Source organism: Diadema antillarum, unplaced genomic scaffold (assembly GCF_040938485.1).
Source record: "Diadema antillarum isolate AM-2024a unplaced genomic scaffold, OU_Dant_1.0 seq00001329_RagTag, whole genome shotgun sequence".
NCBI classification, from domain to species: Eukaryota; Metazoa; Echinodermata; class Echinoidea; order Diadematoida; family Diadematidae; genus Diadema; species Diadema antillarum.
In genome coordinates this window covers 205,800-225,938 of record NW_027272099.1, presented here as the reverse complement: position 1 = coordinate 225,938, position 20,139 = coordinate 205,800, and the positions used below count along the sequence as shown (strand labels likewise).

The 20,139-nt window shown below is 38.5% G+C and overlaps 1 protein-coding gene across 1 annotated transcript; it reads left to right on the top strand.

Moving 5' to 3' along the window:
- Window positions 1-6,693: 6,693 nt before the first annotated feature.
- Window positions 6,694-18,300, top strand: LOC139708368 (proton-coupled folate transporter-like). Its single transcript, XM_071620322.1, has 3 exons — window positions 6,694-7,636; window positions 13,149-13,283; window positions 18,137-18,300. Exons 1-3 carry the CDS (start codon window positions 6,694-6,696, stop codon window positions 18,298-18,300), a joined length of 1,242 nt encoding a protein of 413 aa, XP_071476423.1.
- Window positions 18,301-20,139: the final 1,839 nt, after the last annotated feature.

Here is a 20,139-nt window from a genome sequence, read left to right as displayed (position 1 = left end):
TGAAAACACAAGATATAATTGTTTTCAACTGGCATCCTTCATGTATCACTTGAGTAGTGAAGATGTACCCCACGCAATTTCATCTATGTTCGTAAGAAGTGATCAAGTTCTTCATGATTATCATACAAGGCAGGCTATTGTGTATCACTTCGCAGTTAGAACTCAACTCAGGAGAAATGTGATAGCATAATACATGTACAGGTCCACAACACAAGAATTCTTTGCATTGCTCCCAGGTAGGCCAGTAGCCAACATACTACACGTCACTGTATTCAAAAATGTGATGAAATTCCACCTTTTCACTATGTACCTACATAGTACCTGTCACATGTGTGTATTTGACTTTGGAGTATGGATGCAATATTGTATTATGCTGCATGACAATGAGTAAAATGATTAGCAGTAGACCAAGCACTTTATAGTGTACCTGATGCATGTTACTACAGATTTTTGAAAGCTTCAAGTTTATCTTGAAACCCAAATCTATGAATGTTGACATGGCATCGAATATTATTTTCATTACTTGTATAATCTTGAATACTCGGTTTGTACCTTCCTTGCATTAAATTAGTATTTGATGTCAGATAACTCATAACAGGTCATTGCATTATATGCGTAATATGTTGCTGTTCTGTTTGCTACTTGATTTTGTTATCTGACTAGCTAAATTGAACCATGTAAGCACCTAGGTGCCCATTTTTGTTGTATTCCTTTGTTTATCCTGATTTTCTTGTGTTTGTGTTTGTAACTTCAATACATGTCCATATCATTGAAAGTCTCAAGCCTCATCCACCCTTATGTATCCGCTCTTTCTTGCTCACTTCATTGGATGAACTCTGTACTGCTCTTTTCTCTCAATCCTATTCTCTCTTATGTTTTTCCTGTCCTACGTGTACATGCGTATCCGAGTAATTACCCCAGAGGGCAATTACCCCCTGACTAAATACTGGTTAGTGGTGAGGTAAGAGTAAAGATTAGGGTTAGGATTAGGTCAAGGGTTAGGAGTTTGGGTTAGGGTTAGGGTTAGGATTAGGTTCAGGATTAGGATGAGAACCAGGGGAAGGGTCCGGGGTAATTGCCCAGGGGGTGATCGCCCTAGACCCATGTACATGTAATACAAATACTTTTTGTTTATTACTTAGAAAGATTGGTCCTTATGAGGTTTGAAAGTGAAATGTAAACAACTTATTTGTTTTATGTTGTAAAGTATGTAATTCTGCTGGGAATTTGCACTGAATTAATTCTTCTTTTTTTCAGATGTAGGAGATGAGAATAATATGCTTACGATATAGAAAATTGGTCCAAGATACAAATCACATTGGTGTTAATTATCATACATGTACTTCAATCATTCTTAAAATCCAGTACCATACTACCATTACTGTATTGTTTTGACAACTCATGTCTATCCATTCAGATTTACAAAGTTGCTCATACAGTGTCAGATCTTGTGAATTTTCATTTTACATGTGAATGTGCTATATTACTTCCCTTCGCAAATGTCAACAGTATTATGTATACACTGTACTTTATTTCTTCAACAGACTGCCATATTAGATCACATCAAATGAGATTTTATGTTGGAACAATTGTCCTGAATTAGTGTCTCAAGTGCTAAATTTGACATGTGTGGTTTGTATTAGTGTATGTACATTGTTTGATGTGTATTTCGAGTGATGTTTGTCATTTACCGACATAAGTTTGTTAAAAAAAAAAATCCTGTTAACTAATGTTTTCATTCGGTGGTTAAATTTCGAAGAAAAGATTTAGTGCAAGGCCACAAAACTTGCTTAAGATAAAACCGACCTCAGTTGGCTTTTGGTAATCACTTTACCCAACAGTTGTGTGGTTCACTTGGAAATCGACTGTCTGTTAAAATGCTATCCAGATTTCTGAAAGCGTAGATTTGATGGTGTAATGCAGATGTATGAATTTGAAATCCAAACTGACATCGCGCGCGTGTGTGTGTGTGTGTAGTTTTTGTTTTTGTTTGTTTGTTTTTTCTAAGAGGATGCAAAACGGCCATTAATTTCTTCCCCATGCATAATATAAAACACATGTTGTGGAGAGTGAAAATGCTACTCTTGTTTTTCCATAGCTGGGAGTACAGTATGTGGGCGAGTTTATCATGGGCCGTTTGTGGATTACATTATACTCTACATACGTAGATCTAGTAGGTTTGAGTAGGAGAGTGAATGGTAGGCATATTCCCTAAAACATCCCCTCACCTTTGTAACTATGACACTTCCAAAAAGAGCACGAACTGTGACAGAAATCAAATCAAACATTAACATTTCATCCATATAGAGTTCATCGGTAATAATGATAATAATAATACAGTATACATTGAATGTGCCAATTCCACATGACTAACATGCTCAAGGCGCAGTAGGAAAAGTGAGTTATGAAGTACAAAATTACACAAACATGCACATGAAAATGAATGACACAATCATGATGATCTAAATATATATATGTATATATATATATATATATATATATATATATATATATATATATATATATATCATAATACCGGTATACTATTCTATGGTAAAAGATTGGAATGACAAGTAAAGAAGTATGTTGCTGGTTTTTCTCTTTTTTTTTAAGAGCTCATCTTTCATACAGTTGACTATACTTTGCCGACACCAGAAAAAAAAAAATACTAATCATTTTTTCGTTAACATGAAACAAGATAAAATATCATTACTTTGGATGCTGACTAATTTTGTATAAAAAGAAAACAAAATAAAAAAACCCAATAAAACAAAAACAAGGAAAATGTGACTTTCGCAGATCATATTTGAGATATTGAGGTGTTGGATGTACACATTTTATGTACCTCCTTCTCAGTATGGCAGTGGTCCGATGCAATAATTTCTGCGTGCATACCAATATCAGTAACACAAGGAATATTTTGCAGTTTCATTGAACAGTCTGTGTTGAAAGTGTTCTTTTTTTTAAGCAAAAAGTTGAAAAGCTGAGATTTCAGTACTGATTGTCCAATAGTCTTCTTGCATGTTACGTATCCTTGATTTCCTTTATTGTTTGTTTCGTTTTGGAAAAGTGATTTTGTAAATTCTCAGATCCATGGGGAATGTATTCACGGCATGTGCATGATAATTATGTAATTGATTACTAGTAAACTGCAGGTGCCCAAGGGCAACAATCTAATTTGCATATTACGCGCGGCAAACCGCTCCAGTGTGCACAGCGTGCCGCTGCGGCAAAGTTTAGCGGCAAACCGCCGCCGCTGCCGCTGCCGCAAAACCGCTCCAGTGTGAACGGCCCTTTATGGTGACCGCGCTTTCTCCGTTTGTGCCCCCTTCTTTGGAACAACCTCCCTACTCATATTCAGTCCTCCACCTCCGTTGACATCTTCAAAAAGAAACTTAAAACCAATTTATTTCTAGAACAGAACCGATGATTATGTATACATTTATTAATTTAACATACGGTCAGTGCTCCATATCAAATATGTCACTCACCTCCCAGCTCCTAGTGCATGGTTTCCGTGGTATTGTCAATGTCAATGGCGTCGCTGTAATCATTTGATAAATTCTTATTTCAGTCATTTTAGATAAAGTGTTCTTTTTTCAAATTCGTACAGTCATCTTTGTATTGCCATATTCAGGCATCAGGCTCCGTTGTAAAGACGAAAAATCAACGATACATTTCTTTATGAATTCGCCTCGTTAGATTTCTTTCAACTTGTAACCTCTGTATATCGAGGGGAGAACACCAATTAACACATCTCTAATGGCTCGGTCACAAAAACCATTAAGAACTGCTACGAACGCCGTACGAACGATTTTAAGACAATTTCGTAAGATCTTCTTAAGAAGGCCAGCGAAACCAGCGTTCGTATACCGTTCGTAGACCGTTCGTAAGTTCGTAGCCCTTTCGATGGTCTTGTCCAAGATTTCTTTTTTAACTTCGTACGAAACCCTCTCTTCGTAAGGCGGCCGTACGAACGTCGTACGAACATCGTAAGAACTACGTAAGATTTTGTAGGGTCGAGAGACAATTCTAGAAGCCATAAATTCTTACGATGATTGTAAGAACGCCTTAAGTCGTTCATAGAGGGCTCTTACGTCTTTCGTTAGAATGCCTTACGAACGGAGATTCGTACGGCGTTCTTACAAACAACTCTTTGAGTTTGTAAGGCGTTCGTAAGGGATTCCGGCGTAAGACGTAGGTACACAATTTGTGCAACTGTTGAGTTTTAGGCGGTATAAAGCCAAAAGGCTCGAAGTTCAAATCCTCACTCTGTTCTAGGTGTTCGACCAGAAAGCATCTCTGTTAAATATGGGACAAAAAGGGAAGGCAATCAAAGGGAAAGGGGGAAGGGGGAGAAAAGAAAGGAGGGAGATGAGGAGGAAAGAGCGAGAGGGGGAGAGTTCTAGCAACAACCTCAAGAGATGATGGACATCCGAAGTGACACTACTGCCATCTTGAAGTATAAAACTTTCAACTGTTACAGAATTTTCGACAGGACACGGCAGCATCTTTTTAGCAACCCGATACATAATAAAACATAATACAAAAAAAAAAAATCGTAATATCTTACGAATGACTTGAGAGTGCCGTGAGTTGCACGTAACGACAAAAAGAAATCGTAAGATGGCCGTAAGTCTGACGAAAGAATAACTCGGATCAAGGCATCCTTACGAAAAACGTACGAATTCTAGGGCCATTGTATAACTTAAAATCATTTCGTTTCTCTAAAAGGTCTTAAGTTGTTCTTGCGAATTAAACAGCGTTCGTACGAAATTCGTAATAAGGCCGAAAGAATCTGTGCCCCATATACGAATCTCTTCGAACTCCAGAATTCATAGGAACAATGACACTCGTACGAACGCATCGTTCGTACGAACCTTTGTGACCGTAGCTTAAGCTAAAGCTTAAGGCTCGGTCAAAAATGCTTGTACGAATTGCTACAAACGCCGTACGAACGATTTTTAAACGATTTCGTAAGATCTTCTTAAGAAGGCCGTACGAAACCAGCGTTCGTAGACCGTTCGTAGACCGTTCGTAAGTTCGTAGCCTGGTCGATGGTCTTGTCCAAGATTTTTTTAACTTCGTACGAAACCCTCTCTTCGTAAGACGGCCGTATGAACGTCGTAGGAACATTGTAAGAACTACGCAAGATATTTTAGGATGGAGAGACAAATCTAGAAGCCTTAAATTCTTTCAACTGTTACATAATTTTTCGACAGGACATGGCAGCGTCTTTTTAACAACCTCACAAAATATACAAAAAATAATGAAATCTTCTTACGAATGACTTAAGAGTGCCGTAAGTTGCAGGTACGACCAATTTGCGACAAAAAGAAATCGTAAGATGCCCGTAAGTCTGACGAAAGAATAACTCAAGGCATTCTTACGAAAAACTTACGAATTCTACGGCCATTGTATAACTGAAAATCCTCTGTTTCTCTAAAAGGTCTTAAGTTGTTCTTGCGAATTAAAAAGCGTTCGTACGAAATTCGTAAGAAGGCCGTAAGAATCTGTGTCTGATCTACCAATCTCTACGAATTCCAGAATTCGTAAGAACAGTAACATTCGCATCATTCGTACAAAGCTTTGTTACCGTAGCTTTATTCTTTCGTTAGACTTACGGCCATCTTACGAAAGACGTAAGAGCCCTCAATGAACAACTTAAGACGTTCTCACAATCATCGTAAGAATTTAAGGCTTCTAGAATCTCGATCCTACACAATCTTGCGTAGTTCTTACAATGTTCGTACGACGTTCCTACTCTCACCTTACGAAGAGAGGATTTCGTACGAAGTTAAAAAAAAACTTGGACAAGACCGTCGACCAGGCTACGAACTTACGAACGGTCTACGAACGGTCTACGAACGCTGGTTTCGTACGGCCTTCTTAAGAAGATGTTACGAAATTGTCTAAAATCGTTCGTATGGCGTTCATAGCAGTTCGTAAAGGCATTTGTGACCGAGCCTTTAACCTGGTCAAGCGCATACAATCGCCAGCAAATAATTCACCAATAGACACCAACCCCTATTCCATTGTGTAATATGATGGCTATTTGGGCATATCTCTTCAGAGTATCCTCCACCTTTCAAAAAAGTTTAAAAAAAAAATTAGTGATGGTCTGCTACACACTCAAAATTCATCTTTGTTTGCGTGCACGAGAGCGAAAGCTTTACGATATACGGGTGCCTGAGGTTTGATACTATAAGAAGAATTACTGTGGTGGGTATCTACCGAGCCAGCCGCAGTGCACGCACTGTAATACCTTATCAGACCAGCGTCACAGGGTGTATGATCATTTAGAGACCAGCAAAAGGGCATCTTACATCTAAAGTCAGCAGGTTAGTGCTCAGCAAATAAAGTATGAGTGACGTAAGAAAGATAAATCAAAACGTATGATCTTAGACCAACCGTTAAATTATTGTCACTTAAGAAATTCTTTACAAGTAATTTTGTGTTGATTGCAAGAAAAGGCTAGTGAAATCGAATAAGCCAATTCTATTACCTATAGGCCCTACATGTATCTGAATTCGCTTGATTTAAAATAAAGAAGTATAACGCACAAACAGCGAAGTTATCTTCGTTGTGAATCTAGACATATTGGATTAAAAACATTGATATCGAACTTTTTTCTTATTCTGTCCATAACAGAACAGTTTGGTGTCATAAACTGTCACGACATTGCCTTCTGCGATGGGAGAGGCAGTAGAAAACGTCAGCAAGGCACGCTTCGTAGCAACAGAGCCAATCAACTTTCTGCTGCTAGCTGTCCAAGGAGCCCTCGTCACCCTCAGGACATTCTACGTACAAGAAAGACTAGCACAAAATTATAATTTCTCGATAAATTACAGCTCTAACGATACATGTTCTGATGAGAACATCACTGATCCTCTGGAGAAACGAATACAATCCGAGACATCCTTTTGGACCATGTGGCTTGCAGCACTTTCTACTTTTCCGCCAGTTATAACGGCAACATTTCTCGTAGCTGCTTCGAGCTTCATCGGTCGAAAGCCGATCCTAGTCCTAGGTGCGGCAGGCCACCTCATTGCTTCTGTCACCTTTCTCTTGGTAGCGTTGTTTAATCTGCCCTTGTCCTTAACTCTCTTGGCGGCCATTGTGCTTGGGTTGTGTGGGGATACAGATGCTGTTGTTGTGGTATCCGCGGCTTATATTGCTGACTCTTCTGGCGGTACTTCTAGAACACAGAGGATGGTCGTTCTGTCACTAATGATTGAGACGGGATGGGGTTGCGGTAAAGTGCTAGGAGGTTTGATTCTCGGGTATTCCAGAAATTTTCCCCTCAGCTTTGCATTTCCGACAATATTGGCTGCCATTAACCTTGTCTACACAACATGTCCAGGATTAGTATTGGAAACGGTGCCTAAGTGCAAGCCTCTGCCAGCGGGTAGCATTCTAAAGGAAACTTTTCATACCCTAAGTGGTTTTTTCACACGCTTCGAGAGAAGCAGGAGGAGAAAAGTTTCCATTCTCATCGTCATCATTTTTCTTCAGCGTTTTGTGAAAGAGGGTATCTCTGACGTCATCATCATCTATGGCCTAGGAAAACCTTTCTGTTGGACAGCCACGTTTGTGGGATTCTTTAATGCCGGTGCTGACCTGTTTCCTGCTGCAGGTAAGAACTAATTTCATGACATTTTGCAGTATGTCCGATAAGGGTGCACGTGATTTTTTTTTTTCAGTGTTCTTTATCTTGTTTTTTTGATTTTTTTTTGTTTTTGTTTTTGTTTTTGTTTTTGTTTTTGTTTTTTTTTTTTGGGGGGGTTGTGTTTTGTTTTGTTTTGTTTTGTTTTGTTTCCTTGCTTGTTTGTTAGTTTGGCTGCCGGAGGTTGGCGACCAGTCTTCGAATATGTGTGACCAGAATATTCAAAACATCTGGGAGGTCCGCAATTAGTGACCGACCAGTTGCCGACCAGTTGCCAACCTCTTTCGAGCATTTTTTTTTTTTTCGGCAACCGGCTGGATACCGATTAGCCCTTTGCAAAGTCAGCTCGCAATGAAATCGCAAACAGCGAGCCGTGGACTCGCACGTACACAGCGATCGGATTGGAGTGCTCGCAGCTCGCCGCTTGCGCGCTTTGTGTGCAGTCCACTGTTCTGTGTGCGTATGCTCAAATTATAGCCAGCTGCCTTTGCAAAAGGCTAGATACCTACCGATCGGCAACTTTTCGGCGACCAAAACTTGCTGGTTTTGAAAGCCATTGTTCTTTTGTTTTGTTTTGTTTTTCGTTTTTTGTTTTTGTCTATTGTATTTGTATTTTCTTCAGTTTGTTTTGGCTTTTATTTGAATTCGAAGACCAGTCTTTGTGAATATTTGGCCAGGGCCTTAACCATAATATGCGACACCGTCCACGCACATCCTAGACTATACCAACCATAGTATTATCAAAGAAGACCTCCAGATGATTTTCAGACTTTACATGTGAAAAACTATAGATTAGTTATATTGAGTACAGAGTTTAGGAATTGATAGTGATTGAGTTGAGGAGTAAGAATGTTTTCAAAATTTGCACCAAATTGCAATGAACAATTAGGATGATGAAATGGCAGCTTCACCATAAGAATGCATGAGTTTGCATGGGCTCAGGGAAGCTGTACAAAAGAAGATGGCATGCATACATTCTACACAGGGGAACTTGTTAAGCAAGTGGTATTGTAATTGATTTTCACTGCTACATTTCTGAAATATGTGAGGCTCTATGTCATCAACACTGTTCAGTGTAATTGTTTGTTTAAGATTTTTCAGAGTATTGTTTCTCTGCTCAAGGACCACAATGACTTCCACAAATCTATACATGGACCTGTCGGTTTATGTACTACATGCCGTGAAATTAAGAAAACCGTCTGGAATGCCCCTTTAAATGTAAGAGAATATTTAGCCCGCTGCCCGGACGGTATTTTCCGACCCCACCCCCCCCCCCCCCCAATTTATAGCAATAACGCCCATTCATGATGGAGGTTAAAATCCAGGCGCAGCTTCATGCATTCTGTAGAGGCACTGAACGAAAGCCCTGACACTCAGCGTATATCCATGTGGATTAAACGTCTTACCATGGACGTAATATACAAGGACATTCATCGTATCATTAATTTATTCATGCACCTGTACATCTCAAAAGCGCCACAAAGATATTTTCAACATGCTTCACTGCTTTGATCCCATCATCGTCACCACCAGCAGTGACCAGCAAGCCGGGAGAAGAACAAGACGGAGATTCGAGAAATCTAAAACTATATGCGCAGAAGAAAATAACTCACAAAAATCAAGTAAAGTTAATGTGCAGTTGTGGTATATGTTAGGAAATCATGCCTCAAAAAATTTTGCTTGGGAGAAGCAGGTAGTTTTTAAAAGAAAGCTAACATTTTGGAAGAATGATTGTCATTTGTGATCTCAATATTTCACTTTTCCGCAGCTTATCCCAGAGCAAAAAGGGATGGTAATGGTAGAGAACAGGTATATCTTGCCATTATATAGGCAAGGTCTTATGCGTGTGCGAAAATGTGCGAATCAGCAATTGCAATCTTTTGACACAAAATTTAACATGCTCTCAGGTTTTGCTGCTCCTCATCATTTGTATTTATTCAAAGACATTTCCGTCTGAAAAAGGCACATCAGCGAAACAAGACTGAAATGAGGGAAACGATTATTTTGTTAGTGACGATACATGATCACACAATCGTTATTGTCCAGACACCTGAATGTACTCATTAAGATGCACATAATCAGTTGGCGGTGGTGATGATGAGATCAAAGAAAGACCTCCGTTCATAGTCCATGTGTAGTAGGTCCATGCTACTACCGGCCCTAAGGAAACTACACCATCAGGCGCCAGTGAGGCATGGCCTTCCCTGGTCTTGCTGCAATCGCCTGATTAAGAAGTGCTGTCGGCCGCTGCAAATCCAACCTAGCAAAGTGGGGGTATACTGAATGAGAATGAGGACACCTCCTGTCTGTGTGGAGAAGAGCAGACTATGTAACGTCTCCTTGTCTGTCCACTTCCACCAGGGCCTTACACACAATGAGATCTGGCAGCTCTAACGCCCTGTGCCAGGCAGTGCATCCGCCATTGGATTGGAAGAATCTAACATTCCATTCTGCATAGTGACTCGAGAAGAAGATGAAGAAGAAGAAGAAGAAGAAGAAGAAGAAGAAGAAGAAGCTCAATAACAGAGACAGCTTCGTAGATACCGTCCGGTATATTTTGGACGATTTGCACCAAGATCGCAACGCAGATGATATGCATGGGCGGTTACAAGTGCAAAGGGAACATTTCCCATTGGCCATGTTGGCTCTCTGAAGCGCCTGTCAACAATGACAATGACACTGACAACGACAATTTTTTTTTTGGTATCTTGTTATGTCACCCAAAGTATGGGTATTGAAGAAAATTTGAACAAACATCGCACTGAACAGATAAAATGAGTAATTACATTTTGAATTATAAATACAGAAAATTACATATTATTCTGTTATTTACAAAATGTATGGAATGGTGCGCAGGATCCAGGAGAGAGAGAGAGAGAGAGAGAGAGAGATAAAGAAAAGCAAGACAAACAAAATAGAGTTAGAATAGCAGGGCAGAAATAACGCAGATAAATGCAATTTCAATGACAAAAAGCAAAGTTCAAAGCTTGAGTACTGCACGTAATGTTCAGCATGAAGAGCGCATTGACGTGCAAGCCATATTATTGGACACGTTAAGCGAGACAGACAGGCCAGTGGGCGAGGACATAAACCTCATTAGAACCAGCGGCGGTGCCACAGTTTCCATGTCCTTTTTTATTTCTTTTTTATGCTGATAAACGAAGGTGGTACAATCTTGTCCATTTCGTCGACGAAATGACCATTACCCCTCATTTCGTTACGAAATGTCATTTCGTCGACGTAATGACTGATTTCGTAAACGAAATAGGCCATGCGACATTTGGCACCCCATACAATTTATCTATGGTTTAAACCATGGACAAGATTGTACCGCCTTCGTGAATTCGGGCCAACAGGGCGACATAAAAGGATACGGACACACACACACACACACACACACACACACACACACAGACCAAGAGCCTTTTCTAGAGAGGGGAAGAGGTTGAGGTTTGGATTTTCTTGAGTTTGTCTCCCTCTAACAAATCAAATTTGTACGATCGCAACTGCTGATCTGTAATTCAACAACATGTCGGGGAAAAAGGAACCACGGGATTTGATGCCGACAGTGACACGATGAACTGGGTGCACGTCACTAGACCGACACCCACGAGTCATACAGCTCACAAGTCATACATGACTCATGGACCTGTTTTCAATGTTGAACTCGTGGGCTGTATGATTCGTGGATGTCGGTCTAGTGGGATGACCCCGATATAGACTTGGAACAATAATATCCAAGCAATTTGATATGACAGCATTAGAGCATATTAAGTAGAGGAGTGATGGTTGAGTTTGAAGTTTCTTCAGTTTGTCTCCCTCTAACAAATGAAAATTGTAAGATCGCAACTGTTGATCGCTAATTTAACATACATGTTTTAACCGCAGGAGAGAGCGAGAGGGTCTGTTTTAAGAACAGAACCCCTCGCTCCCTGTTGCAGTATCATTTCCCGAGGCGAGTAATTTTTTTCTCCGGACATTGTCTCGACGTTGTTGTAATATCTGTTAAATCAGGGCTTATAGAGACTGAAAATAAACTCCTCAAAAAAAGTTTGGAAATCTGACTTCAGTTGCAAATTTCTCCAGTTTGTAAGCACTATTCAATACATGCTTGATATCAATGGAAAGATTATTAAATTCTCTTTGAAATGTGATTATGATTATGCTATCAAGTAAAGGGCTGTACTCAACTGTCTGAATTGAAAAGCTGCAGAACAAGAACGGTCCTTATAAATGAGAATGGTCGTGAAGAGTAAACAGAGAACATGTTCTTTTGTGTTAAGTCTTTTGTTCTCAACTGGTCAGCCATGAAGGCAAATTTCAATAGACATCTTAACTTCACATTCATGTTTTCTGTGGTGTCATGCCAGGCAATTTTGATAACTCATCAATTTTTATGGTTGTACATCATGCCACGTGTAAGCAATGTTCAAAAAGCCCGCGCCATAGGGCAAATTGAAGCTGAGATGCTTCAAAAAGATGACAACGCAAGACCACATATAGAGCGAGACTTGTGCGCACTTTTCTCGACAGAGAGGGGATCACTAGAATGGACTGGCCTGCATGCAGCCCCGACCTCAACCCCATAGAACATCTTTGGGATCAACTTGGCCGAGCTGTGGGCACTGGTGAGGAAGACTGAAGAGGGTCACAAACCCAATGACATTGACAGGACTCAGATACTGGTTGACGAGTGGAACGCCATTCCTCAGCAGCGGAATCACGAAGATTATCAACAGCATGAGGACACGGTGCCAGGCGGTGGTGCAAGCACTTGGGTCGTCCACCAGATACTGAGCCCCAATCATGTTCATTGACAATTATAAAGACAAAGTAAACATAGAGTAAAGACAAAATAACGCAAAATAAAGATGAAACTCCAATAAAACCAAGACCACGCCATTTCACTTCTGTATGTCTTTGTTGTGGTTAATGTGGTGACGTTCTGTGAGATAAAATGGTTTGAGTCATGATCGTTTGTATTTGTGTGTGTGTTTGTGTGCGTGTGCGTGTGTTTGTGTGTGTGTGTGTGTGTGTGTGTGTGTGTGTTTGTTTATCTGTTTGGTTGAACGCATATATGTTTCACTCCATAAAAATGATGATGTTAACGTACAGTAAATGAACACCAAAGAAACAATGGGGAACTCACTCATAACGAGGAAACTCCATTAGGGACGTCAAAAATTGGGCCATTTGCAGCTTTTAAATTCTGACTTTACCTCATATTTGTAAGCACTGCACCTCCATGTATACGATAATCATAACAAGTATGGTATCATTTTAAAGAGAATTAAACAATCTTTGTGTGGTACTAAAATAAATTATTTCTAAGGGAACATGAGAAATTATTGATAAAACTCAGATTTCCAATTTTTTTTTTTTGGAGGGGTTTATAACATAAGGAAAAACATACATGCCTGAATACTGATGAAAGTGAAATAGGAAAATATCGTTAATTCAAAACTTTCTTTTCATGTATCAGTTGCAGCTATCGCTATCAAACCCCTGCTGAAGTGTTTCTCCGACAACTGGTTGATACATCTTGGACTCATCTCGTTAATCGCCCAGCTGATAACCTGTGCCTTGGCAGTAAACACTATCCAGCTTGCCTTCATTGGTACGCATTTTTTTTTTCACATAATATGGCAGTCAATATGTAGAATTGTATTTGCAGAGACTTCACTTGTTGCCTTCAGGAAAGATTATCGACGCAATGGTCAAGCCAGTAGATTGTCAAAGAGTGTTTAGAGTTGACAATTCTGCCAAACTGCAAAATCTGTGATTAAACTGAACAAAACAAAGAAAAAAGACGCTCATTGCTGAAAATTGTATTAAGTGAAACATTCCTAGAATATCGTACATGCTTGATATCAACCAATCTTTAAAATGCTACTCAAATAACATTTTTGATGTCATTGTTGCGAGTGTCGAGTACTTTCAAACACAAGTATGCTCTTTATGATATATGTACTACGTAATTGATATCCGTCTGTGCTTTGTGCAATGTGATATAAATGACAGTCTCTTTATAAAGCTTTTTGATTTATCATTTCAAATTTCCATTTGAGAAATTCCTGACAGGTAATGTAAAAGTGTCAGACGAATATTTCCACAAGATATTCCATTGAATTCTATTGTAAACAACTTACAGTTTAAGGATTAAAATTTGCATGTAGACTTGAAGTTGATTGCATCATTTATTTTTCACGTACCCTAGCTTCTGCTCTGGGTCTCCTGCGTTCCATTACACGGCCTATTTGTAACAATCTTATCTCAAGACTAGACTCGGCTGAAGAACGGGGTAAGTTAAGACTGGTTTTATTAGATACAGTCGTCATTAGTAAATGCAGATTATGCTCGTTGACATTGTGTTACTTGTTTTTCTCACGCCTTCCGGTAGTTAATGGACACTCCTGGATTTATTTTGTTGTTGTTATTGTTGTCCTTTACTCTCCTACATGGGTTTGATAGCCTCTTAAGACTTTCAGAAAGACGTGCTGTTTATGTAAATACCATACTGTATTAGTCTCGTTTACATTAGTTTAGAACAGATATTGAAATGTCATGTTGTGGACAGTCTGTGAACATTTTTCATGTTCTCTAAAAAAATCAACTATTTTTATTATAACGTCGCTAATTGCTATATCTTAATGTACACGACAAGCTGACTACGGACATGATATGATCAGTGAGGTGTTAGAGAAGGAAAAAAAAATAAAAACCTCTCCCTTGTATCCATGCTCCTTGCCACCAAGAAGTTATGCGGTCTATCGCAAAGTGTTAAAAATGACTTTGACAAAAACGTCACTTTTCCGTTTAAGTATGCTCATTCCTGATATAACATACCTGGCCAGCAGCAGTATCTTAAGCAGCAAAAAGAATGTAGGACACGCAAAAAAAAGGAATAGTAGAAATTGCACATTTTAACTGCAAATGCTCCTCAACATGAAGAAACACACGTTAGAGAATAATTTGATTGGAAAGATCAAACGTTCAAGTGCTTACGTACTTGGCAACCACCATTATGCACAAATATGCGCATGTTGTTTATAATGTTTTTTTTTTTCTTATGAGATACTCAACACTCTCCTTTTTTTTTCTAAGGTACTATCTTAGTCAGGAGTGTAATAACAAGGAGATTTGAATAAAAACTGAAAACAGTTGTTCTGAACAAGATTACCACAAAGTTCCATAAATGATTTAACATTCAATCGTCATGATATAGAACGTATACATAAATCTATGCACATATGGCGAAGAGATTCCACTTCTTCTTTAACACCTCTTTGTAATGTTATATGGCACGAACAATATGTGAAAATAATCCTGAAGATTTCAACATGAGATTACAAAAATAATGATGGCGTCATAATGGCATCCCAATAAATGACTCTTTAAAAGTGATTTTAAACTCTTGGGCCCGAATTCACGAAGGTGGTACAAATGAAACCATGGACAAAAACCATGGAGCGCCAAGTGTGGCACGGAATATTTCGTTACGAAATTGGTCATTTCGTCGACAAATTGACCGTTTCGTTAACGAAATTATCATTTCGTGGACGAAATGCTCATTAAGTTACAAAATGTTGTCATTTCGTTATAAAATAATCAAATGACTGATTTCGCAACGAAATATTCCATGCGACACTTGGCGCTCCATGGTTTTTGTCCATGGTTTAAACCATGGTAGCTCATCATTTGTACCACCTTCGTGAATTCGAGCCATATGTGCAACGTTCGCACGCCTGACTCAGTTGATGGCGTGCTAAGTTTGCATATTCTGTTTAAATGCACGATGATGCAATCCCTCCCAAACCGATCAATAAATCGCCAAATGCCACAGTACAATGAATGTGTTTCTCGCCATTCCATTCCTGTCACATGTAGCTTGCATTTTATGTGATGATTGACTACTAGCTTCAAGCGGTATTCCCTACTATCAAAATTTGAGAGTAAATTCTAAGTTTCAGTTACTTTTTTGTGTGCAAAAGTCATGCCTCTATAATAATGTAGTTACTGGTCACTTCAAAGAAAACCAATAGATCAAGTTACTTACAGCAAAGTAAAGTTTGGCATTTTTGCAAGTCCAGGGTAATAAAAATCTGTTAAAGTTACAGTAGAACACTCATAGATCCATACATATCGTACACATTTTGCATTTAGTGTGTGTGACTACGCCGCGCAGTAAATTGCACCGAGACTCACGCACAGTGCTTGATAAAAAGTTTATTGACATCATTAATTTTGTCTTGAAATTGAAGCCTAAACTACGGTTATCCAAATTTGGTGATTTTGATGATTTTTGGTGATTTTTCACATGCCTTTTGGTGATTTTGCTCTGTTGGGACCTGGCAACGCTGCGTGTACTCGCAAAATGTCAACATTGCGATTTGATCCAGGAAGTTTTACCTAGGTCGTAAGGTATGTAAGTTCACAGAAACTCCGGAGGGCTTGTCCGCAAGGGCAATTTACTCCGACCGGAGGAAGTTACCACGACCTTGTTCAGACGGGCATTACTCCGACCCTTCCTCCGAAATTACTCCTACCAAAACTGCCCTCGTCTGAACACAGTTATAAATAAGAGACAAATTCATTCATCGTAAATGGATGGTACAGTAAAACACTTATGATATAGTACAGAGCATACCATTCTAAGAGGAATTCAAAGTTTATTTGATGAAAATCGGGTTTGGAATGACTGAAACATCCAAAAATAAAGTAAAACAAAGCGATTGTGATAAAGTGTGGGTCCCACACTTTATTAGAATCGCTCTTCTTTTTTTTTTTTGATATCTCAGCCATTTCAAAACGTTGAATTAGTTGTAGAATTACATGCTCTTTCGTATTTCATAAGAGGTTTCTCATTATCTCACTAAAAAATGTTAGAAACCTGAAATTAGGTCTCAACTAAAACTGTGCGATCCCTTTAACAAGGCGAAGTCGTCATTCAATTTTTCGTCTGCTGGATAGACGTTGCGTTTCGTTCCAAATACCATTTATAGGCACATGCTAAGGAACATGCCTTCGCACTTTGAATGTTTGAATTCAATTAACAGAAATAAGTTCTGTAGTTCTATGTAATCCTTACCGTATTTCATCATATCAAATTTCCCCTAGTTCATTGTATGATTTCATTTTTATTTTTCTCTGGCCTTTCTTGTTTCACTTTACAGTATGGATATAACACCTCCAGTATAGTCAAAACTCATGATGTGTTTCATGTACACATCGATTTTAACATTTTGGACCCCACCTCTTGGTAGCTCTTGGACTCTCCCATATCCACACATCACGTTGCCACTTGTGCTTTTCCAGGAGTGTCGCCAGCTACAGGGACATTCCAAACGATTGTTATAATTCCACATCATTTAGTACATAAATCGATACAGCCATGTATAGATAGATAGTTATGTACATTGAAGTTGTTGAAGCGCTTTGAGTCTGTATAGAAAAGGCGCTATATAAAAATTGGTTATTATGTTATTATTATCATCATTATTATTACTTGTATATAAAAGTAGCGTTATACGAGCTGTTTTGTTGTTGTTGTTGTTGTTGTTGTTGTTTTTAGAACGGTCTAAAAGGGGGATGGGAAATTTCAGTATGAGATAAAGGTCCCGTTTTCAGGATCATTACATTTGCATAATTTCTTCACACATAAAATTATGAAGAGCCACAAAAACATAAGCAGTAACGAAATCCAATTTCCTAATGTCGTCTCACGTGCATTTAATGGAAATCAACTCGGGGATAAATGTGAGGGATTATGGAAGTGAAGCAGTTTTAACTATCCCGGCTGAATCCCATTTTCTTTCGGTTCGATTTTCATTCCTATCTTTCTGGTCAGTTTCCCTTTGTTTGCTTTTATCAGATACACTGTATTTAAAAAGGTGCCTCACTTCGGTGATCCCTCACATCAAATTTCCAAGTGGATTTCCATCCTTCAGCTTTATGGCAGACTTCTGACCACGCGTATAACAGATAGGCCTAGACCCTAAATTTACCTAATTAAATTCCAAATATGAAATGAGCAAGATTTTAGTCGTAGTGCATTTTTTTATCATTTCTTATGACTAACTAAAATGGTAAATTTATGGTTTCAGAACCAAAGTCTTAATAGTTGTTATTAAACATGATAGCTACATAGAAACTTTAATGGATAGAACTCCACTAATGTTCCACAGATATCTTTAGTAATACTATATTGAGGGCATAATCACGTGATATTCAAATTGCATATTCATGAAATATGTTTCACTTACATTACTTGATAAAAAAATTATTGAAGACGTTTGAATCGGGTTTATGGGAATCTACTTGTGGTCTTTCGGTTCAAAATTTGTGATTGACTTAAGGTATTGATATCAATACAATGTGTATTAAATACTGACACGAGCTAATTACATTTGCCTTTCAGAAGATTCTTTTCAGTTGAATTATATCCATGTAATATGATTTCATTTACGACAGGTGCGGCGTTCGCCATGCTGGCCGTGGCACGATCATTGTCGACCTGCTGCTCATATCTATTTCTTGAAGGACAATTCACCTACACCGTGAGGATTGGCATGGCTCCGGTGACTTTTTATATCTCTGCAGCCATCCTTGTCATACCAATCATTCTAAACGGGTAATTTAAAACGATTTTACGAGCCAGATGCGTTATATCAGCCCGAAATTGAAGGATTGGTAGACTTACTCTCCTCATGCTTCGACAGCCAAAGTATGAACCAGAACCTGTTCATCGTTCATAGGACGATAATTGTCCAATGTTTTATCTGGTGCACGTCACGAGACCAACACTCACGAATCATACAGCCCACGAGTCATTCAGCCCATGAGTCATACAGCTCACGTGTTATACAGTTCACGAATCATACAGCCTATGAGTTCGACACTAAGCTAACAAGGCCCACGAGACCGATACATTAAGCTCCGTGTAACTGTTGTATCTGTCGAACTCATGAGCTGTTTTACCTAGTGTCGAACTCAAGGGCTTTATTTGCCTAGTGTCGAAGTCATGGCTATATGTTTGAACCAGTTGATAATTTTCAAGTTTCAAAAATACAGACACAAAAATTAGTTCAGTACAAACAACAGTTTGAAAAGAAAACATACATGTAGAGAAAATAATGTAAAAAATAGTTAAGTTTGTGTGCAAAACACAAAAAGGTATTTTTGAAGCAGTTGATCATTTTCAAATTTAAAAGATATAGAAAAAATAGTTTGGCACAAACAACAGTTTGAAAGGAAAAACATACTTGTCAATACAGAAAATAGTGTAAAAATAGTTAAGCTTGTGTGCAAAATACAAAAAGATATGCTTAAAATAGTTGATCAGTTTGTAATGTTTCAAAAATATAGCAAAAATAGCACAGCTCAAAAAAAAAAAACAATGTGAAAACATAGATTAAAATTGAGTATAAGGATCATGCCAGAAAATAGCAATAAGATAGTCTATCTATTTTCTTCCTTTTTTTTTGGGGGGGGGGGGAAATAGCCTGAAAATATATTTTAATCTATCTATATGGCAAAACATTAAAAAAATAGTGATGATTTGGCAAAAATAGGGGGAGAATAGGGGTGAAATAGGAAAAATATATATATATTTTTGTTCTTCTCAGGGATGACTCGTGAACTGTATGACTCATGGACCTGCTTCAGTGTCGAACTCGTGGGCTGTATGACTCGTGGGGTCGGTCTAGTGGGACGACCCTGATTATCGCCCCATGCACCATACTGTGATGTCTCGATAACGATGGCCTATATCGTATCTGTCAGGACAAACAAAGGTGAAACAAAGACTTTACCATGTTGAAGCATAGTTTATTTACCTTAATGATATACGGAATGTCTCTGAAAGACATGGAAGATATAAAGCAAAGTTATGATCTGTTTAAATTAGTAAGGATAATCAGATAATACTATCATGGTATTCTAATTTCCAGGTTTCACGACGTGGGATTTAATCATAAGAATATTGCCGGTATATTGTTTGTTTGCTGCTTTTTGCGAACACCAGGGAGAATGCTTGACAAGTCAAAGGCCTTCACTGCTTCCTCCACGCTTTTAATCCAAATTGATTTAATTTGTTAGTTAAGCTGGTGTTGAAGATTCATTACATTAATTTTCTTGTGTAATGAGCGTTCATGTTATTGTATTTATACTTTTATAAATGAATAAATGGATAAACACCCTGTGGCTAACATGATATTTCTTTTTTCTCTCTCTTTCCTTTTTCAAGGATTCTTCAGGCACTCTCGCTGACCTCTAAAAATGACGAAGAACAAATTCCGTTGAACAGTATCAGCGAATCAAAAGGGGAATGAATTAACATTTCATGAAAACGTAATGTACGAATTACTGCCTGTGAGAGACAAGCATGTGGCTGAAGAAATTGAACCAGCAACGAGAGTGCCCATACTGCATCACACCTTAATGTAGTATTAATCGAAACCGTAATAACTTTTAAA

What these genes read in the sequence shown, in the direction of transcription:
- LOC139708368 (XM_071620322.1), top strand. Translation starts at nt 6,694, where the DNA reads ATGGGAGAGGCAGTAGAAAACGTCAGCAAGGCACGCTTCGTAGCAACA. An exon ending in TGACCTGTTTCCTGCTGCAG is followed by an intron (nt 7,637 to 13,148) that starts GTAAGAACTAAT and finishes TTCATGTATCAG; the next exon opens with TTGCAGCTATCGCTATCAAA. An exon ending in TATCCAGCTTGCCTTCATTG is followed by an intron (nt 13,284 to 18,136) that starts GTACGCATTTTT and finishes CATTTACGACAG; the next exon opens with GTGCGGCGTTCGCCATGCTG.